Genomic DNA, 23,212 nt, shown 5'->3' on the forward strand with positions numbered 1-23,212 from the left:
GTTTTAGTTCCTTTTGTTGCTCAAATCGTGGCATATTATGTAAACTGTTCTTTAATTTTTAAAGATTTTATTTTTTTATTCATGAGAGACAGAGAGAGACAGAGGCATAGACAGAGGGAGAAGCAGGCTCCCTGTGGGAAATGGATCCCAGCACCCCAGGATCACAACCTGAACCAAGGCAGACACCACTGAGCCACCCAAGTGCTCTAACTGTTCTGTACCTTAGTATTTACTTAGTAAAATATCCTGACCATAATTTCATATCAATATTTAAAGACCTTTCTGAAATGACTTCTCTATCTATACATTTCTCTTCTTATCATTTATTACTGTGACTTTATGTTTTTAATTTCTTTCATCAGGTAAAATTAGCTTTGCTTTGCTTTTTTTTTTTTTTAAATGAACCAGCATTTGGATTTTTTAAGATTAATGCTGTTTTCATTTCCTAATTCATTAAAATTTGTTTCTCTATCTATTAATTCCTTTCTGATTTCCTACTGATTTAACTTCTTGAGTTCAGTGCCTAGTTAATGTTGATTCTTTCCTAGTTATTAATATAAATACATTATAGGTTTTCTACTGGGTATACCAGTGACTGTATCATATAATTGATGAACTGATGCTCTGTGAATCTGGGACATAGATCTACCTACAGTTGTAATGTGGTCATTGTGAATTGTTCTTTTTTGGTATTATAAAGTTTCCCCTTTTTCTATGGTTGAATGATTTTTGTTCTGAATCAAACTCATCTGATATTAATATCACAATTTTTGCTTCATTTACTTTCTATTCTCTTATTTTCAACCTTTATGAATCATTTGTTCTAGCTGCATCACTTGTATTCATCATAGAATTCAGATTTATTTTAAAAATAACTGATGTATTATGCTACAACTAACTATGAACTATATTTCTCTACACAACTTTTTGGGGGGACTTCGCTTGGGCTTCGTTTGGGCATGCATAGCATAATTGTATGTCTGATCATGTTTTCTAATTATTTTCCTATTAATTGTATTTTATATTAGTTAGTATTAAGTCCAGCAGCATCCAAAAGAAATCCAAATAAGAGTGGATAAAGAAAAAGTTTACTCCTTTCTCACTAAAACAAGTGAAATAGGTAAGCAGTTTAAGGCTGTTTGGGTGGTTCTATGGTCACCAAGAAGTACCTAGAACTGTTTTTCTGTGGCAATTATCAAATCCTATTGGTCAGGAATGATAAGTTGTCCTAAAACTGAGTGAGTTCCCTAGTGAGCCCATCTGGTAGACCAGGTTCTGCCGTCTGAGAAGCTGTCCTCTGTTCCTTGTCCTTCATAGGCCCAGATGCTATTCTCAGGCCAGTTCCTTCTATTGCATGCTCTCCAGAGCCATAGCTGAGTGCAGTTTGGGGGCTGCACACCTTTCACAGCTCACTCTCTGCTGACATTGGTTCAGGGACCCCTGGATTGCTTTACAGGTTGAGTTACCATTGGCTGCTGTCAGCTGTCCTCAAAGTAGTGAAACAATTCTCTCCAAACAGCACACTTCTAGTTGATTTTCTTTCATCTAATGCCATCTGAAAATAACCACAATCAAGGAATATATGTATAAGCGTTGACCTATGCTGTGACCAGCTTCCTCTTAATTTATTGGCCACTCCCTAAGGTCATTTGCAACCAGGGGTTTGGGAGGAAAAACAAGACCTGACTCCTGTCTTTGCTGGGAGGCTCATTCTTTGTATGTGGAGTGTGAATTCTATTTTCTGCTAAGCCTACAGTTTTATTACCACCTCAGTTTGGGGGATGGTATACTTAGGGTTCTATTTTTTTTTTTTTCAATTCTGCAAGTTCCAAATTATAGGTCTCTCAATTAGTTATGTATAGCAGCTGCTGGCAGAGCATACTTCCCTTATGAAATTGGTATTTTTCCTTCCATTTTTTTCTTGCAGTGTGGCTACTTCAAATCTGAGTTCATCTCTCTTAGAAGTGCTGAAATGGCAAGGAGGATTTATGTCATGCTAACATTCTGATTTTTTTTTCAATTTTTTCTTCTGTGATTATGTTCCCTGATTTTTCAACTTCAATGAGTACATGGTTTTCTTTTCAAGGTGACATTTGTCCAATATCTTACCATGAATAACAAGGCATTAGCTTTCCAGACTATAATATCTGAGTTATTATATATTTTATCCATCCATTCCATTCAACCACATCCAAAATTTAGGTTTTATTACTTGAGCACTTTAGTTTTGGTAAAATATTCTGAATTATTTAAGATTCTATTCTACTACATTTAATCAAAATCCAAGTAGTGTAAATTTGCAGCTATAGGGGAGACCTTTTGTTTACAGAACTATATATATCTGTGTGTGTGTGTATACACACACATATATATTTTTTTGCTAAGTGCCATGTGTATTCTTTGCCTTCTTTTGTAAACTATTTTGTTATATTGTGTATTGTGTATATATTTTGTATATTTGTGTAGTTTTTAGAAGCTCTTCTACTTACATGGGTACATAGGTTTTAGCACTCTTCTTGTTTTGCTAGAAATAGAATGTGTAATTTTGTTTCTTTTTTTAAAGACTTATTTATTTATGAGAGAGGATGGGGGAGGGGCCAGGGGAGAGAATCCCAAGCAGACTTCCCACTGAGTGGGGAGCAGGAGGTGGAACTCCATTCCATGACCCATGAGATCATGACCTGAGCCAAAAAAACAAGAGTTGGTCACTTAACCGAGCCACCCAGCCCCCACCTATAATTTTATTTCTTGATTTCTTGATTCTTTCAGAAGATTTCTAGTGGGGGAAATCATGGAATACTATCTCTGTGCCTGTGAAGTTCAAACTACAAATTCCATTATCTGTTGAGATTCTTAAAGTTCTTAGTTTTGTGGAGCACAGGGCTTTAGGGCTGAAAAGAACCAAAAAGTCAATAAAGCAGGAAGCCTAGAAGGATAAAGCAACATTTTATTTCTGATGTGCAGTTTCTACAAACAGCCACAAACAGGTCTAAGAAAATTTGCTACAAGATTACTTTGAATCCCAGACATTTTGTTTGTGATGGCTGTGCATGGGTCATAGAGACCATCAGAACTTAAACAGTTCATATGAGTTGTGCTGTATTTACTAAGGTTTGAGAAATCATTTTGATACTAAAATTATTTAGACTTCTTCATAGTCTAGAAAGGAATAAATGATAAAAATGTGTTAATGCTTATTTAAATCATACTGTGTATTTTACCTATTACTAAACAAAAGGAAGTAATTCTAATGAATTCTTTCTCATGTTTGTTCTTCATGTCTTCATTTATTTAATTCTAGAGAAAGAAGGAAATACAAATTCAGTTACTTATGCCAGGGGGAAGTTTAAGTTATTGATCAAAGAAGCTAAATACAGGTACAAAAATCAAATAAATGGCTTTTATAATAAAATAAAAAGGGTTAGCAGGAAAGAAATCTCTTAAAGGAGTAAATTTTGAATATTCTAATGATGTACACAGAGTAAATGATATAAAGAAGTCAACTCATGGTGTAGATTAATGTATTACTAACAGATTTATGAAGAAAAAAAAGCTAGAACGGAATCTTAAAGCCATTTCTACATGGAAGAATTTCCCTTTGCCCAGGATTCAAACATATTAGGAAAAAGGAAGCAAGAGGATCTTTATAGTAGGACCTGTTTTCAAGTGTTTAACACATTTTCACCATGAGAGAGAAAATTATTTAGTTTGGTTTAATTTTTTGGTTTGTTTTCACACAGGCTGTGTTTTATTTTGATCCAGATGAGAGAGCAAGAGGTTACAAGAAAGGTGACTTGGGCTCAGTCTAAGAAACTGCCTTTATTTAAAATAAAGTTTAGATCTCTCCCAAAGTAGAATCGGATCAGATCAATACTAGCTAATGATATCTTAGAGGAATTTCATGCTCAAATAATGATATAACAAGAAGAAATTAAGGACTCCACTCAAGAATTTTTCATTATTTGTGGGGTAGGGGCATTATATGCTTTAAACTTGAAGCTGTGTTTAGAAAGTATGTTCTTCAACTCACTTTTGGATAGAAACTTGCTTTTACATATTAAATGGTTAAGTGGTGAAATTTTGACATGCTGGGGTATTTTATACTGCTACAATACAGAATATAGTCAGATCTGAAACAATTTTGGAAAGTGGCAAGTACTGATAGGATATCTGTGTCATACTGAGAGTAATGTCAAGGGAATTAGTGATGTTTGACAGTAGGCATTTCTAAAAGATGGATGCCCTTTAGAAGGTCCTTCAAATGCACTTTCTTTCTTAAAAAAATTAAAGGAAATAGTTTGTAGTTCCCAAATAATTTGAATTATCTCTGAGTATGTTAAAAGAAACTCTTACTTACCTTGATGATTGTATTCCTCAATTTGGCAGAGTGTCTTAAAATCTGAGCTCCATTTCTTTAGCTTTATTTCTGGTGTCTTTAGGTTTTAAATCCCATCCATACTAAATTATTTATAATTCCTCAATTACACCATGCTATTTCATGACTATATCCTTTATTTTAATTTAATTTTATTTCTTTTTTAAAGAGGGAGAGCAAGGGAGGGGCAGAAGGAGAGAGACAATCTTAGTAGGCTATACACCCAGAGCCCATCATAGGGCTGTCTTATGGCCCTGAGATTATGACCTGAGCCGAAGGCAGACACTTAACCAATTGAGCCACCAAGGTGCCCCTGGACTTATCATTATTTGAACATGTATGTCTTATGCTCACCTGTGTTCTTGAGGGCAAGGGTGATCAATAAGAAATTGAGCAGCCTTGAAAAGAAGTAGCTTTTCCCCCAGGTACATAGGTTGGGAAAAACATTATAAATGGAGAGTAAGTTTCTGCAGAAGCACAGAAGAATAGCATGACCAGGATTCTTTAAGGCTGGAGCATCAGGTACAATTGATAAAGTAATAGACATGAAAGCTTTAAAGGTGATATCATAAAGTATTTTAAAGAATGTTAAGATTTAGTATTTATCATCTCTCTTTAATTTTAATAGATGGGTGACATTGGAGAATCTATCAAAGCTCTCTGTGCTTCAATTTCCTCAAAAGAAAAATGGTAGTATAATAATGCCTGCTTCACAGGAATTACACAGCAAGTGACCAATACCTGTTAACTGCTATGGTTACAATTATTAGTAGTAGTAGAAGTAGTATCTATTTTCACTGATGGACTGAAATGTGACGTACTTTTTAGCCCACCTGAATGTCTAAAATATTGTAGGTCCTTAAAACTATTTGCTGAAAGGATAAATTATTGCATAAATAGCAAAGATGCATTGAATAGTCTGCCCCAAAGACAAAGAAATCATGTGAAAATACTTGAAGTGTAATAACATATCTGTGGTCATGCCAAAGATATATTAGAAAGAGGGCTTAGAAATAAGATTACTTAGACTTGCAAAGGTTTACAAGACATATGATGACAAATTACATTAAAGCAGTAGCAACAGGGATTCCTGGGTGGCTCAGTCATTTAAGCATCTTACTCTTGGTTTTGGCTCAGACTTTGATCTCAGGGTGATGAGATCGAGCCCCAAGTCCGGCTCCACACTCAGTGGGGAGTCAGCTTGAGATTCTCTCTCTCATTATCCCTCTGCTCCTCCTCTGCTCACTCTCTTCTCTCTCTGTCTCTCAAATAAATAAATGTCTTTAAAAAAAATAGTAGCAACAAATAAGGAGGAGAAATATCCTGGAGGACTGACAACCTTGGTGATTTTTAACATGAGCAGTGTATTGTGAGGGTCAGGATTCTAGGCTCTGGAACATACTGTAGACCTTTAAATTCTGCTCCTTCTGTAACTCTCTATATGATCAAAGCAAATTACTACACCTCTCTGTTTCAGTTTCCTTGTCTGTAAAATTGGAATGATGTTAATAATTATCCCCTGAGGAGATTGTAAAGATTAAGTGAAATTATGTTTGTTCGATATTTAATAAAGTGCCATAGATAAAATAAGTGCTCATTTAATGTTCACTACTGTCATTATCATTACCATTAATTATGAGATAAAGAAGTGAGATAAAGAAGTGGTTCAATTTTAAGTGATTCTAATTTGGTCTGGATATCATTAATTGAGTAAAGAAGATGTGGCCATGTCAGTAAAATAATTCCTTCAATTTTGAACACCTTATATTCTGATGTCCAAGTAGGTATGTTTATGAAATTTAAAACATATATATGAAAATATATTTATTGGCAGTTAAGAGAAGGTGAGGGAGTTGAGGATAGAATTTTGGTCAGGAAATATATGAAAGGTTCTGGTAAAGCAGGTTTAGACAGGAAGGAGAAAACAGGAGTATCTCATGTATCAAGTGTAACATATATCAAAAGGAAGAAGAAATCCCAGGTTCAATTTGAAAACAAGAAGTATATTGCAACACTTTATATAAAACCATTCAGAAAGGCTGGGGCCAACACCAGACTGCGATGGGTACAGAGTGGAATATAGAGCTAAAAAATAAAAAGAGAAGATATATATATATATATATATATATATATATATATATATATATATATATAATTTATGGTTTTAGGAATAATGTACACAAATATTAAAAGGAAAGAGTTATCATGCTTCTGGGGATGGTTGACGCCAAGAAGCAAGGTTCTAAAATTCTCTCAGATGAATTGGTCCAGTAAGGAATGGGGAGATCTAGAATTTGCTATGCCCAACTCTAGGCAGAAAAGCCAAGGGGAACAAGTATGGAAAATCATCAAACATCCCGGCCTCCCCTTTCCAGTCCCATCATGAAGGTAAGTCTGGGAATCATGGCATTTCTCACTGAAATATTATTATTTTTTCAAAAAAGCCCACAGGGAACCCAGACTAGTTGGAGGAGATATTCCCTGCTCTGGTCGTGTTGAAGTGAAACATGGTGACACATGGGGCACCGTCTGTGATTCCGACTTCTCTTTGGAAGCTGCCAGTGTGCTGTGCAGAGAGTTACAGTGTGGCACAGTCATCTCCATCCTAGGGGGAGCTCACTTTGGAGAAGGAAATGGACAGATCTGGGCTGAAGAATTCCAGTGTGAGGGGCAGGAGTCCCATCTTTCACTCTGTTCAGTAGCCTCTCGCCCAGATGGGACCTGTAGCCACAGCAGGGATGTTGGAGTCGTCTGCTCAAGTGAGACCCAGAGAACTTGTTCAATATGTTCCCATACCACGAGGAGGGTGGGGTTAGGTAATCACAGACATCTTTTTAAAAGCCCCATCTCCTTCCAGGATACACGGAAATCCGCTTGGTGAATGGCCAGTCCCCGTGTGAAGGAAGAGTGGAGCTCAAGATACTTGGGAACTGGGGATCCCTCTGCAACTCTCACTGGGACATGGAAGATGCCCATGTTTTCTGTCAGCAGCTCAAATGTGGAGTTGCCCTTTCTATTCCGGGAGGAGCACGTTTTGGGAAAGGAAGTGGTCAGATCTGGAGGCACATGTTTCACTGCACTGGGACTGAGCAGCACATGGGAGATTGCCCTGTAACTGCTCTGGGCGCGACGCTGTGTTCTGCTGGGCAAGTGGCCTCTGTAATCTGCTCAGGTAAGCGGCTGAAGGACAGCCAATGATGAGCCCTTCTCATGGTGGCATGCCTTTAGAGCAGGTGTATCTACAGGGATGAAGGACAAAAGCCAAAGGGCATGATCTATTTTAAGGGATCATGAGCATGCTAGGATATCAACCTCACGTGTCTTTTTAGAAGGAAAGTAAACTTAATTTTCACAAACCTCATAATTACCTACCTGGTGCTTACCATGTACTGGCCCTTCTCAAAGCACCTGATTTATTCCTAGCCGGGTTGACCTACCATCTTCCCCTCCCTCTGAAGCTGTTTGTTCTCAACTCATCTGTCTGACGCTCTATCAGTTCTCCCTTCCTCACCCTAACTTTGCTGTACCTTGTATGACTGAGCAATTTGGTGTTTGCAGGAAATCAGAGCCAGACGCTATCCCCATGCAATTCAACATCTCTGGACCCAACAAGATCTACCACTTCGGAAGAAAGTGCTGTTGCTTGTATTGGTGAGAATCAGTGGCCAATCTATAAAAATGATCTTAATCCTTAAGAGTGCATTTTATTAATATTGCAATATTAATATTTTATTTTCTCTTTCCAGCGAGTGGGCAACTTCGCCTGGTAAATGGAGGCGGTCGCTGTGCTGGGAGAATAGAGGTCTACCATGAGGGCTCCTGGGGCACCATCTGTGATGACAGCTGGGACCTGAGTGATGCCCATGTGGTGTGCAGACAGCTGGGCTGTGGAGTGGCCATTAATGCCACTGGCTCTGCTCATTTTGGGGAAGGAACAGGGCCCATCTGGCTGGACGAGGTGAACTGTAATGGAAAGGAATCTCATATCTGGCAATGCCGCTCACACGGCTGGGGGCAACACAACTGCAGACATAAGGAGGATGCAGGAGTTATCTGCTCAGGTGAGTTCTGCACATAATCTCTGGTCACAATTACCCAAGAGGGACTGAGAAGGGGCCCCAGGAAGTGAAAGATATTAACCTGAGAAAATTCCCTGGAAAGCAGGTTTAGAGGGAACTATTGTTAGAGTCAGGGTCCAGAAGTGTGGATTTGATTGATTAATGCTATCCCATGTGCAAGGTAGGGTAACATCAGAGAGAGAAAAATACAGACATCGGCTTCCATATCATGAACATGACAACAAAACTAAGATAGAGAAATCTTTTATAAATATATATGGAGCTACATTCAGTGCACCACTTGATATCACTGTATAAAGAAGTAAATTAAAAGGGACAAGAAAAAAATCCAGCACTACATTCTACAGAGCAAAAGATAATTGCCATACCCAAGTAATTTTTTTATGACAGGCAAATGAAACTTACTTTTTGTAGGAGCAAAAATGATCATAAGAGGCTAAGTTATGCTTTTGTTCTTCTTTTGTTCTGTATACATGACAAGCTTTGGAAACTATTGTGAAGTAGAAAACTATATTCAGTGGTAACAGACTGGGGAAAACAGAAGTATGACTCAGTTACTTAGGGAAGTGAAAAATTCTATCTGCCAGAAGTAATTTGATATCATGCACATTTGATATCATGCACATTTAATGACATAAACTGGTGGAGGACATAGGCAGACAACTGAAGAGTCAGAAAAGGAAAAATTTCATTTTAAGGTAATATACACCTCATTTTAGTGTCTGAGTATCTTACTAAGTTTTAACTGTCAAGAAAGCTGCAAAGAAAATTAATGAGATAAGTTTCTTGAGGCTAAAATTGCAGTAATTTAGTGAGACAAACCTAAACTATGCAATTGATGTAAAAGGCTCTGAGTGCTCGATTAAGATTTAGAAATCAATTTAGAATCTTTGGTGGCCTTCTAAATGGGTCCCTAAGCACAAAACGCAATACTAGAAAACCATAAGCTATTTACAGAACTATACCATATTTAGTGTAGAAAATCATCCAAAAGTTACCAAAGAGTTACTAGCAATTGACATATTGTGCCTATTTTTAAAACCATTATCATAGAATAAAGGGAGGGAGGGAGTCCTGTGAATCTTCAGAGAGAAGATGTGAAACTACTAACTCTGTATTTTACCCCAGAGTTCATGTCTCTCAGACTGATTGATGAAACCAGCAGAGACATCTGTGCAGGGCGTCTTGAAGTTTTTTACAATGGAGCTTGGGGCAGCGTTGGCAAGAGTAATATGTCTGCAACCACTGTGGAGGTGGTATGCAGGCAACTGGGTTGTGCAGACAAGGGGAGCATCAACCCTGCATCTTCAGACAAGCCCATGTCCAGGCACATGTGGGTGGACAATGTCCAGTGTCCAAAAGGACCTGACACCTTATGGCAGTGCCCATCTTCTCCATGGAAACAGAGAGTGGCCAGTTCTTCAGAGGAGACCTGGATCACATGTGCCAGTGAGTATCTGGTGGCCTGTATGAGAATTCCATGTTGTAATTCCATTATCATCTTCTGATCTCATTAAGTAGGAATGAATAACCTCTGCCACCTATTCTACCCAGATGATGTAATTAGTTTCATTTAATTTGGCTTATAGATATTCAGGATCACGGATTAGTTGTCCAAGAAGCATTGCACTCTACATGGCCTTCTTGAAAGGTTTATTCAATTGTTTTCTCTGAGAACAAATGAGGAGCAAAAGATATATAATTCAGTATTTGGCTATTAAACCTTACCTTACCTTTCCCACTTTTCTTTCAAATATTATCTTGCTTTACCAATGTAAGAAGGGAAGCAAAAAAAAAAAAAAAAAAAAAAAGAAGAAGGGAGGCAGTTAAAAAAAAAATCAATCCTGAAGTATTTCACCCTTCTCCATCTTCTTACCCTTGAAGAGGTTTTTTATGTGACAATCTCCTAAACCTTTTTCTCTTTGAGAAAAATTAATATCATAGAGTGTTAACCTTATTCCACATTTCCTAAATCACACTAATGTTATTGTGTCCAGGATGAAATACATCCAGTTTGCCAAAAGGACATATACTTTCATAAAGGATAAATGTTGTTAAAATATATTCTCAAGTACACATTAAATAAGCAAAGTATTAAAATAGAGATTCAAGAAAAATTTCCAATCTCTCATTCCCTCTGTGAACTTTTAGAAGTTTTTATTCTTCAGAAATGATCTAGGTGTCTGTGATTTTTTCAGACAAGATAAGACTTCAAGAAGGAACCTCTAATTGTTCTGGACGTGTGGAGCTCTGGCACGGAGGTTCCTGGGGGACAGTGTGCGATGACTCCTGGGACCTTGATGATGCGCAAGTGGTGTGTCGACAGCTGGGCTGTGGCCCAGCATTAGAAGCACTAAAAGAGGCAGCATTTGGTCAGGGGACTGGGCCTATATGGCTCAATGACGTGAAGTGCAAAGGGAATGAGTCTTCCTTGTGGGATTGTCCTGCTAGACCCTGGGGGCACAGTGACTGTGGCCACAAGGAAGATGCTGCTGTGAGGTGCTCAGGTGAGTGCCGGGAGCCTGGAGTGAGCTGGCATCTCTGGCAGCAAAAAAAGGGTGGGAAGTGGCATGCAATGTGTAAAGACTGGACACATGTGCACAGGGATCTGGTGGGGAGAGAATGATGATTTTCCAATCTGAAGGAATTGGAAATGAGAACAACAATGAGAACATCTGTTGTTACACCTTGGCCTTCACCAAGGGAAAGCACATAACTTCTATGCATGTCCAAACAGAAGGCATAAAGACAAGGGGATCCTCATTTTAGGTGGGAAGGAGTAGTTGACCTGGTTGAGAGGCACCAAAGGCTCATATAAAAAAATAGAAATATTTGTTCTACACATTACTCCCCAAATTGAGTCTCCTTCTCTTTTCTCCTACAGAAATTGCAATGGCCCAAAGATCATCAAATCCTAGAGGTATATCATGCGATTTATGACCACGGGTCCAATTGTCTGTATTATTTACAATCCTTTTTGTTAAGAGACTTTGGGTTAGAGGTCATCCTGAGGATTGGGAAACTTACTTCAGCCATCCTATATCAAAGAGAGGGGTGGGACCAGGGACCTCAGTCTGTTAGCTAAGACATCATCTCCTGTGATACTTACTTGCACTTAGGTCACTCATCCCTTGTTGCATTGGGGATCTTTGGTGTCATTCTGCTGGCCTTTCTCATCGCTCTCCTCTTGTGGACTCAAAGGCGAAGACAGCAACAGCGGCTTACAGGTCTGAGCCAAGTTATGGTCTATCTAATGTCTCTATGGGATAAGAAGGTTCTTGGGATAAAATACATATTATCTCACTGCATATACATATAAAACACAAATGTACACATATTAGACTCAAGAATCAAACAGCCAAAAGGATGGGACCTAGAAGAGGTTTAAACAGTTTCTCCAAAAGAGGAAACAAGATTTCAGAGGAGAAAGGGGTTTGGGTTGGTTGAGGATTCTTGTATTCTATCTGTGTATTACTTGGACACCATAGAATTGATAGTTTAGAATGAATATGCTTATATGGTTTAGGAGGAATCCTTTATTGCCCAAATATTTATCTGCTCCAACTATATACTTAGTACTCATTTAACTGTTCTGTTAAACGATGTACTAGGCTATGAAGATACAGACATTGATAGTCAAATGTTTCAGTCTTTGTGGAATTTCTAGTGGAAGAGATATATATGCAAACAAATAAAGTGCCATGTTGTATTGCATGTTAATATGTATAAGGAGCAAAAGTGGAATAGAGAAGGCAGTAATTAATGGGGGAGCAGAGGGAGAATTGGAGGCTTTTAGGAGGCTTTTGAGACATTTTGAAAATCAAGTTCAAAAAACTCGATTAGGTGCATTACAGGGAAAGAGAAAAACATGTACAAATCTAGTGAAGCTTCAAGGATGGTGCATGTGTCATTTTGAGGGGAAGTAAAGGTTGAGTTCAAGGAGAGAAGCTACTTATAAGGTTGCAGAAGGAGGGGGGAGCAAAGTATGAAGTCACATACCCCATAGTAAGATTAATAGTCAAAGAGTATTATGTTGGGGGTGGGTAAAATAGTCAAGCTGTTTTTTTTTGAAAGTTCTATTTGATGACAGGATTGTGAAGGGTTGAAGGAAGACCACATTATTGGCAAGGTAGAATTTTGAAATAGTTGACATGAAAATGGAAAGGACTTGATAATGAGCATGGAGAAGAGAGAATGGATAGATTTCAGAGAGATTTATTTTTTAAAGCTCCAATGAATTAGAGAAGACTGCCACTTGCTCAGGGGGTGAAACTAGGGTGTAATACGATGGCAATAGGGGAGGTTTCACCTTACCCTTCTGCACTTGAGTTTGTGGCATTATAAGGGAAAAGCTTGGTAGTAGAAAGGATGGAAACAAGACGAGGGCGTGGATCAAGATGGAGTATGTTTGCATTGCTGGGTAAAAGCACTAGGAGGGAGGATAAGTTTTATTATGATCTGCTGATCCCTAACCTAAGACCTCTGTTGTCAGTTTCCTTGAGAGGAGAGAATTCTGTCCACCAAATTCAATACCGGGAAATGAATTCTTCCCTGAAAGCAGATGATCTGGACGTGCTGACTTCCTCAGGTCTGTGGGTTCTTTGAGGGTCTTACAGCCCTAGGGTTCAGACCAGCAGCTACAGTTGCAGCTGAGGCATTCTATTTTAGCAGTGGAAAGAAATCTCAAACATGTAATTGGAAACATGCTGCATATAGGCAAGAAAGGCAGGAATGAATTACAAGTGACTCTTAGAGAACATAAAAACTGCAGTCGTACAATCTGGCCTACAGGTTTGTGATTATTACTGGTGGAGGTACAAGAACCATGCAAGTAGAATACTATGACTTGGACCTCATTTTACTGAAACAAATTAATCTAAAAGGTTTCACTTTTTCACGTCTCTTTCCCAATTCTTTCCATTCTTATGTCCTGCTATTTTCCTTTCTCTAACTTGATATTTATGAATATTTTCCTCTAAAAATCTAAAAATTTAACCTTCCTACATGTTTATCCCATAGAAGCCGTCACTATTTCCCATTATGTCATTCTGCTTTCTTTGTGCTCCAATTTCTGTTTAGCACCAATGCACTGATTCTGCCTCTGTGTAGACTAATTCTGCTGAGTTGGAAGAAATAGTCCAATACCCACTTGCTTCATGAAGGCTCAACACTTTCTCAGTATTCCTTACCTTCTAAAAATGCCTGCCTCACTTCTTCAATCCCAGAGGCTTGCTATTTGCTGCAACTATGTCAGGAAAACATATTTAAGGCATGGAAAAGGCTTCCTATGCCCCATAAATCACACTTGTTTGCCTTCCTAATTGTGGGCAATGCATTTCAATGTTCAAAGAGGTTCTAAGGCCCTTGAGGGGAGGTCTGATTTATTTCCCAGTAATTATTTTCTTCCTTTCAGAATATCCCAATGAGTCAGATGATTTTAATGATGCTGGGCTAATTTCTGTGTCTAAATCTCTTCCTATTTCTGGATGAAAAGAAGACCATTTTGAGGTACACTGAAAAGGAAGATGAGAATTCTAACCCAGGGAGGTGAGTGAGGAGAATTTATTTATGTTGTTCAAAACAGGTGCATTTTTTTGAAAATTGAGAACTCCTCTGGTATTAGAACAAAAAGAAAGAATGTGTATACACATACTTTCATACATTTGTATATATATTTATGTATGTATGTATATCCATATTCAGAATAGATAACAGCTCTTTATAAATGTGACTGTTATCCAACTCTAAGTTATATATTATTATTTTTAAAGATTTATTTACTTGAGACAGAGAGAGAGAGTGAGGGGAGAGGCAGAGGGAGAGAGAGGGAGAGAATCCCAAGCAGATTCCCGGCTGAGCATGGAGCCTGACTCAGGGCTCAATCCCACAACCCTGAGATCATGACCTGAGCTGAAATCAAGAGTCATATGCACAACCAACTGTGCCATCCAGGCACCTCAACTCTTATTTATATATTCTAAGCAATAACAATGGTACATCATGGAGCTAAGGAGAAACTGGGTACATTAACATGAATAAATCTTTTCAAGATATTATAATGGTCATTTTGGGAAAAAGAAAAGACATATCAACACTTGTATAATTCATGTTATGGTAAAGGTAGTACAAGATAGAAAGTTTTCCTGAGAAATTGGAGGAGATTCTGAAGATGTGATATTCAAGGTAAATAAACATCAAATGATTGAAAGGTAGACAATTTTAGTGCAAGGACATAGCATGTACAAAGTATGGAAGCATAGAAAAGAACCACATCGTTGGGAAATAGTAAGGAGTTTTTCATTCAAAAATATGTATTGAGCTGCTGTGCCTGGCTGCCTCAGTTGGTAGAGCGTGCAGCTTTTGCTCTCAAGGTTGTAAATTTGGGCCCCACACTGGGTGTAGATAGATATTAGTTAAAAATAAAAATCTTTAAAAATATGTATTGAACATATTTATGGTGACAAGTGGTGTTCTGAGCACCGAAGGTTCATAAATAAAAGATACTATTGACAAAGACATGATTGTTTAATGTAAATCTCAAAGAAAGGAAGTGGTGAGAATCTAAGCTGAAAAGGCAAGCTGCATAGAGCCTTATAATGAATGGCCTTGTCTGCTATATATTCACATTCATATTTTATTTTAGGGACTGTTAGGGAGGGAGGCAATGGGCTTTGAAAAATTAAGCTGGGGCAAGACACAATCAGATTTACATTTCATAATTTGCTCTCATGCAGAAAGTAAAACAGAAGAAAATAGTGAATAGGTAAGAAATTTGTTAAGTTATACATCAAAAAGAAAAGATGGTGAAATGAGGTAGTGGATATAGTTTCTATTTTAAAAAGAAACAATTTGGGAGGACTGTATAGTTAGAAATGATATTTACCAAAGTATGGGTTTTTTTGTGGAAATAGGAAATAGAAATTGAGACACAGGATTAAAGCTGGGACTCTTAAAAGTATATAAATGTAAAGTATTAAATCATATATATACACATACACACATATAAGGTAATAAATTCTATATAGCTTGAAAATGATAAATATACACATGTATCAACATACATATATATGCATCTATCTATCTATATATATAGATATCTATATATATCTTAACAATTGTTAAAAAATAGCCTCTGCTGGAGGGTATTATGCTGAGTGAAGTAAGTCAGTCAGAGAAGGACAAACATTATATGTTCTTATTCATTTGGGGAATATAAATAATAGTGAAAGGGAATAAGGGAAGGGAGAAGAAATGTGTGGGAAATATCAGAAAGGGAGACAGAACGTAAAGACTCCTAACTCTGGGAAACGAACTAGGGGTGGTAGAAGGGGAGGAGGGCGGGGGGTGGGAGTGATTGGGTGACGGGCACTGGGGGTTATTCTGTATGTTAGTAAATTGAACACCAATAAAAAAAAATAGCCTCTGATGGATCATCACTGGTCAAAGCTATGAAAAGACAGTCACACAGAATAAATTTCAAATGACAAATAGATATTTATAAATGCTCAAATTCACCAGTATGTTCAGGCGATTCAAATTACAATTAACACTGAGATGTCACTTTATGTAAATCAGAGCACCAAAAATTTAAAACAGCACCAATATTTATTGCTGGTAGAAATACAGAGAAAATCGTAATTTGAAACATTGCTAATTGGAAGTGGGAAGTGTGGTAGCCTTTGCAGAAAGCCATCTGGAAACAACTATGAAACATTTTTAAAATGCTCCGCAGATCCTTTCATGCAAAATTCTACCCCTGAGAGTTTCTTCCATACAGATTAAGCCACTAGTATGTAAGAACTTATATATAATGATTTCTTTTTATAGCATTGTTAATAATGGCAAAAGGCTGGAAACGGCATGAATGGCAGTGGCTAAAAAATTATGGTATGGCCAACTGAAGAAGGAAAAACAATCCACAAAAATGCAGTATCATTCCATTATATTCCATTATATCAAATATAATTAAATGTTTACACCTATAAGATTATATGTGTATATATGTATATAGGAACATTAAAAATTGAACAGCTTTGTTAGATTAGGACTACAAATGACTTTTGATTTATAACCTTGAACATATGAATATTATTCTATAATGAATAAGGATTAAACTACTTTTTCCTTAAAGAGAAATCACTGCTGAATCACTGCTTCAGAATCACATGGGGATACTTTTAAAAAATGGTACTTTGGGCTGTCAACATAGTTCTATGAAATAGAAATAACTCTTATGCATGCTGAAGTTTGCAAAGCATTGCATTTAAGTTTTCTGTTCAGGGATGTAGTATGCTTTATAATACATGTGAGTGTGTGTGTGTGTGTGTGTGTGTGTCTTTGTTGTAATATAACATATTATATTACAATGTAATTCTTCCGTGCAAGTATGTGTAAAGAGGAAAATAACAGTTTTTCTATTTATGGTTTCTCTTTAGCCTTTAAGATCCCTTGATGAAAACCCGAACTACGGAATGGAGCAAGAATCCACTTCATTCACTGAAGATTACAATACAATCCTTTGTCTCCCAGTATCCCAAAGACTGCTGCTGAATTTATAAAAATTAAATTGGTGAATGTGACTATTAAAAGTTGTTTATAAGACTTTCAAGGGGAATAAATAAAAAGGAATATTGCTGATTTGAATTTGCCTTAACATCTTGCTCTTTTTATTTTTTAAGATTTTATTTATTTATTCATAGAGACAGAGAGAGAGAGAGAGAGAGGCAGAGACACCGGCAGAGGGAGAAGCAGGCTCCATGCAGGAAGCCTGATGTGGGACTCGATCCCTGGTCTCCGGGATCACGCCCTGGGCTGACAGCGGCGCTAAACCGCTGAGTCACCCGGGCTGCCCCAACATTTTGCTCTTGATTTGTGAATCTCTGAGTAGGTTTTCTGACTTTTTTAAGGCTTTCATAAATATAACATGATGCCTTTTCATTTGACAGTGTTTCCATCTGCATATAATCTATGTTTTCTATTTTGGTTCAAGCAATAATTTTCTTCTTATTACCAAAACAAATTTGTTTTTCCTTAGTTTTTTTTAAGAAAGTGACAGTTAATGATTATTGAAAGGTTAATAATATTTGTTACCTCTACAAGGCATGAATCTCATTGGTTCTTAATTGTTTTTTGTTATTGTAATTCTGGTCACTGACAAAATATGCACAGCAACACCTGGTAAAGGTACAAAGACTCAATGAGTCACTTCCTTGTTCCTTAGGACATTGTAACTAAAACTGAAATGAATGTGTAAATTACGTCTTTTCTATATAAATGTAAGTTATAATGAAAATTCATGTTTTACTAAAAATCATATATCCATATTACGTATTAGCATAGAAGATAACTTTTTAAAAATTATTTATTTATTTATTTATTTATTTATTTATTTGAGAGAGAGAGAGAGCAAGAGAGAGAGGGAGGAGGGGGAGAGGATAAAGAAGATTTCCCTAACAGGGGAGACTGACACGGGGCTTCATCCAGAGACTTCTGGATCATGACCTGAGCCAAAAGCAGACACTCAACTGACTGAGCCATCCAACCTTCCCAGAAGATAATATTTAAAGAAAGACATACCAATTCAACATTAAGCTCAGAGTCTTTTGTTAAATATCCCAGTGTTAGATGCAAATTGATTGGTAGCCTTTTCTCAGTATTCTGATATTGCCTACACTCTTTTCTGGCATTCAGGACTTCAAAGCTACTATATTGTGGAACCATGAAATTTGGCTCACTTGCCATTATTTCCTTCCTCTTTTCAATAACACATTAATATATATATGTATTTACTCACAAATATATATTACCTGACTTGTAATTAGGGGAATAGTTTATGGCATATAATTGAGTATTTAATGTGCAATACCTGACAAATAGTAGGTGCTTAGTAAGTATTGTTGAATAAAAGCATGAATGATTAAATGATTTAATATATTTACATCAAATATATGTCTGGAATTTACAATAATAAATAATTATATATAATAGGTATCAAATTATAGGATACACTTATAGGAAACCCACCTATATAATAATTAACATAAATATTTATGTGCATACTTTACAATAATATATAATATGAATAGAATTTCTACCTATATTTAGATTTATTTTACCAAAATTATGTATGAGACATTAATTGTTAAAACACTTTGTTATTAATACACAAATGGGGGGGGTAAATGAAAATTATGATGGTACTTCCAGAATTTTCACAATTTTTTGAGAGAAATTATTATATGCATATATTAATAGTAATGCACCCTCCCCTTTCTGTTGCTCAACATGTCCCCTGGATGGTGAAATTCTACTCCATGTAATAATAGTTAACGTGTGTTAACACCAGAAACTACTTTAAATGTTTTACATGAGTTTACAACTAAATCCTCACAGTAATTTGTGAGTTTAATACACATTTTAGATTTGGAAAAACTGAAGGACACAGTAGTTAAATAACTTGCCTAAAAACATGCAACTAGTAAGTGACAACGCTGAAATCTGAGGCTGGATACTCTGGTTCTAGAGGCCATGCTTTTAACCATGGTATGGTATATGCCAACTTTTGAAGTGAAATTCAGTTTTCATGGGGTGAAGACATTTCCAAACTTCATTCTTTTATACCCATTCAAGTGTAATTTGTGATGCTGTTACTATTTGTAGAGAACCTGTTTGCTCTGATGAAATAGGCCAAGAGTAGAGTATGGGCCACATCCACAGAAAAAAGGACCAAATCTGTATTAGCAAAATTGTCCTTTCAACTTTTGCCTATGTTTCTCTGTCCCAAGTCTAACTTTCTCAAGATGCTCAAATGCTCTCATTTTTCATGTCGGTATTACTCGGCCACTTAAATCACTTGGTTAAAAAATAATGTTCTCTGAATTTTAAAAGCAGCAAGAGAAAAGAAAGCAGTTATATACAACAGAAACCCCATAAGTCTATCAGCTGATTTTCAGCACAAACTTTGCAGGCCAGAAAGGAGTGGCATGATAGATTCAAAGTACTGAAAGGAAAACATCTATAGCCAAAAATACCACATCCAGCGAGGTTATCATTCAGAATAGAAGGAGAGATAAAGAGTTTCCCAGACAAATAAAAGCTAAAGGAATTCATCACCACTAATCTAGCCCTACAAGAAATGTTAAAGGGGATCCTTTAGGTGGTAAAGAAAGACCACAAGTAGTAGGAAGAAAATCAGGAAGCACAAAAGTAGTAAAAAAAATTTAAGTATACCTATAAAAGTCAGTGAAGAGATTCACAAAATAAAACGATGTAAAAAGTATGGCATCACATACCTAAAACATGGTGGGGAGAGGAGTAAAAATGACCATCAACTAAACATAGACTGCATGATGCAGAAGATGTTATATACAAACTGGATAGTAACCACAAATCAAAACCAGTAATAGGGGAGTCCCTTGGTGGCTTAGTGGTGTAGCATCTACCTTTGGCCCAGGGCATGATCCTGGAGTCCCAGGATGGAGTCCCTGCATGGAGCCTGCTTCTACCTCTGCCTGTGTCTCTGACCCCCGCCCCCGTCCCCCCCCCCCTCCACTCTCCGTGTCTTTCATGAATAAATAAATAGAATCTTTTAAAAAGCCAGTAATAGATATGCAAAAAATAAAGAGAAAGGAATCCAAATCTATCACTAAAGAAAATAGCAAACCATGAGAGAAGAGAGCAGGAGAAACAGAGAACTTCAAAAACAACCACAAAACAAGTAACAAATGACAGTAAGTACATACCTATCAATAATTGGTTTGAATACAATGGACAAAATGCTCCAATCAAAAGATGTAGAGTGATGAAATGGATTTAAAAAAAAAATCTATATCCTGCCTATGCCAGACTCATTTCAGACCTAAAGACCTAAAAACACAGGCAGATTGAAAGTGACAGGATGGAAAAGCATTTATCATGCAAATGGAAATGAAAAGAAAGCTGGGGTAGGAATACTTTATATTGAACAAAACAGTCTTTAAAACACTTAACAAGAGACAAAGAGGGACAGGAAGATATAACAATTGTAAATATTTATGCTCGACATGAGAGCACTGAAATAATAAAGCAGCTAATAACAAGCATAGAGGAAATAATTGATAGTAATACAATAGTAGGGGATTTTGTTAATGAAAATGTCTGTTAATGAGTAGATCATCCAAACAGAAAATCAACAAGTAAACAGTGGCTTTGAATAACACATTGGACCAAATGGATCTAACAGTTATCTTCAGAATATTTTATCCCCAAAACAGCAGAATAATATTCTTTTCAAGTGTACATGGAACATTCTCTAGAATAGATCATGTATTAGGCCACATAACAAGTCTCAACAAGTTCAAAAAGTTGAAGTCATATTATGCATATTTTCTGGCCACAATGCCATGCATGGAACTAGTAATCAACCACAAGAAAAAAAATCTGAAAAAGAACACAAATACATGGAGGTTTACAACATGCCATTAAACAAAGAGTGGATAAACCAAGAAATCAAAGAGGAAAATTTTTAAAGTACATGGAGATAAATAAAAATTAAAATACAACAGTTTAAAATCTTTGGGGTATAGCAAAAGCTGTTTGAAAAGGAAAGTTTATGGCAGTACAACCTTACTTCAAGAAGCAAGAAAAATCACAAATAAAAAACCTAACTTTATACTTAACTGAGCTGGAAAAAGGACTAACCAGTAGAAGAAAGAAAATAATAAAGATCAGAGCGGAAAGAATGAAATGGAAACTTTAAAAAATAAAAAAGAATGGAACAGGGGCAGCCCCGGTGGTGCAGTGGTTTAGTGCCACCTGCATCCCGGGGCCTGATCCTGGAGATCCGGGATTGAGTCCCACGTGGAGCTCCCTGCATGGAGCTTGCTTCTCCCTCTGCCTGTGTCTCTGCCTCTCTCTCTCTGAATAAATAAATGAAAAATCTTAAAAAAAAGAAGAAGAAGAAGAGGAAGAAGAAGAAGAAGAAGAAGAAGAAGAAGAAGAAGAAGAAGAAGAAGAAGAAGAAGAAGGAGAAGAAGAAGAAGAAGAAGAAGAAGAAGAAGAAGAAGAATGGAACAGATCAATGAAACCTGGTTCTTTGAAAAAATCAACAAAATTGATAAACTTTTAGCCAGACTCATCCTTAAACACACACACACATACACACACACACACACAGAGGACTCAATAAAATCAGAACTGAAAGGGAAGAAATAATGACTGATGCCACAGAAATACAAAATATTATGAGATTATGAAAAATTATATTCCAACCAACTGCACAACTTAGAAGAAATGGACCAATTCCTAAAACATATAACCTACCAAAACTAATCAAGAAGAAATAAAAAATTTGAACAGACCAATTGCCAGCAATTACACTGAATCAGTAATCAAAAAAACTCCCAACAAACAAAAGTCCAGGGCCATATACTTTCACAGGTGAATTTTACCAAATGTTTAAAGAAGAGTTAATACCTATCCTTCTAAAACTTTTCCAAAAAATAGAAGATAAAGGAAAATTTCCAAAATCATTCTTTGAGGCCAGCAGTATTCTGACATCAAAGCCATGTAAAGAAATCACACACACACACACACACACACACACACACACACACAACTACAGGCCAATATCTGATGTACATAGATGCGAAAATCCTCAAAAAAACTAGCAAGATGGTGGAAGAGTAGGGGTCCTCAACTCAACTGGCCCCACCAACTTACCTAGATAACTTTCAAAACATCCTGAACACTTTACAAATTCGACCTGAGATTTAAAGGGAGAACAGCCAGAACACTACAGAAGAAGGGTTTTCACTTCTAGTAAGAATCAACTAAGGTGAAATTTACTTAGGTTGTGGTTGATATTCTTGACTCAGCCCACTCTTACAGTCCATCTGTACTGAACAAAATGACTAAAAGGAAGAATTCACCACAAAAGAAAGAAGCAGAAACAGTACTCTCTGCCACAGAGTTACAGAATATGGATTACAATTCGATGTCAGAAAGCCAATTCAGAAGCACAAATATATGGTGGCTCTGGAAAGAAAGCATAAAGGATTCTACAGACTTCATGACTGCAGAATTTAGATCTAATCAGGCCGAAATTAAAAATCAATTAAATGAGATGCAATCCAAACTGGATGTCCTAATGATGAGGGTTAATGAGGTGGAAGAAAGAGTGAGTAACATAGAAGACAAGTTGATGGCAAGGAATGAAGCTGAGGAAAAAAGAGATAAACAATTAAGAGACCATGAGGAAAGGTTAAGGGAAATAAATGATAGCCTCAAAAGGAAGAATCTGCATATAATTGGGGTTCCAGAAAATGCCAAGAAGGACAGAGGGCCAGAAAGCATATCTGAACAAATCATACCTGAGAACTTCCCTAATTTGGGGAGGGAAACAGGCATTCAGGAGATAGATCGAGGAGATAGAGAGGTCTCCCCACAAATCAATAAAAACCATTCAACACTTTGACATTTAATAGTGAAACGTGCAAATTCCAAAGATAAAAGGAAATCCTTAAAGCAGCAAGAGACAAGAGATTCTTAACTTATATGGGGAGAAATATCAGATTAATAGCAGACCTCTCCACAGAGACCTGGCAGGCCAGAAAGGGCCGGCAGGATATATTCAGGGTCCTAAATGAGAAGAACATGAAGCCAAGAATACTCTATCCAGCAAGGCTCTCATTCAGAATAGAAGGAGAAATAAAGAGCTTACAAGATAGGCAGAAACTGAAAAAATATGTGACCACCAAACCAGCTCTGCAAGAAATATTAA

At 36.9% G+C, this 23,212-nt stretch overlaps 1 protein-coding gene and 1 long non-coding RNA gene across 7 annotated transcripts in view; one reads left to right on the forward strand and one right to left on the reverse strand.

The window, feature by feature from the left end:
- The window catches only part of CD163 (CD163 molecule), a 30,971-nt gene extending 13,874 nt beyond the window's left edge, over nt 1–17,097 (forward strand). The window contains exons 7-17 of one of the 3 annotated variants that reach the window (XM_077871200.1): nt 6,820–7,134; nt 7,233–7,547; nt 7,934–8,026; nt 8,122–8,436; nt 9,583–9,903; nt 10,653–10,961; nt 11,339–11,374; nt 11,574–11,681; nt 12,947–13,042; nt 13,868–14,001; nt 16,890–17,097. In XM_077871200.1, the coding sequence (XP_077727326.1) occupies nt 6,820–7,134; nt 7,233–7,547; nt 7,934–8,026; nt 8,122–8,436; nt 9,583–9,903; nt 10,653–10,961; nt 11,339–11,374; nt 11,574–11,681; nt 12,947–13,042; nt 13,868–13,944 (1,985 nt within the window). In that variant the 3' untranslated portion in view covers nt 13,945–14,001; nt 16,890–17,097. The remainder of the gene's footprint in view (nt 1–6,819; nt 7,135–7,232; nt 7,548–7,933; nt 8,027–8,121; nt 8,437–9,582; nt 9,904–10,652; nt 10,962–11,338; nt 11,375–11,573; nt 11,682–12,946; nt 13,043–13,867; nt 14,002–16,889) is intronic. The other 2 variants (XM_077871201.1, XM_077871202.1) reach the window with 2 other exon arrangements.
- LOC144297298 (uncharacterized) overlaps nt 1–23,212 on the reverse strand; it is a 76,612-nt gene that overhangs the window by 8,294 nt on the left and 45,106 nt on the right. For 3 of the 4 annotated variants that reach the window (XR_013364353.1, XR_013364350.1, XR_013364354.1), the window contains 2 exons: nt 11,564–11,713; nt 8,682–10,124 (listed from right to left, as the gene is read on the reverse strand). This is a non-coding gene — a long non-coding RNA (uncharacterized LOC144297298). Of the gene's footprint in view, nt 1–8,681; nt 10,125–11,563; nt 11,714–23,212 lie in introns of those variants that run through there. The other variant, XR_013364352.1, reaches the window with a different exon arrangement.

This window comes from Canis aureus, chromosome 25 (assembly GCF_053574225.1).
Source record: "Canis aureus isolate CA01 chromosome 25, VMU_Caureus_v.1.0, whole genome shotgun sequence".
NCBI lineage: Eukaryota > Metazoa > Chordata > Mammalia > Carnivora > Canidae > Canis > Canis aureus.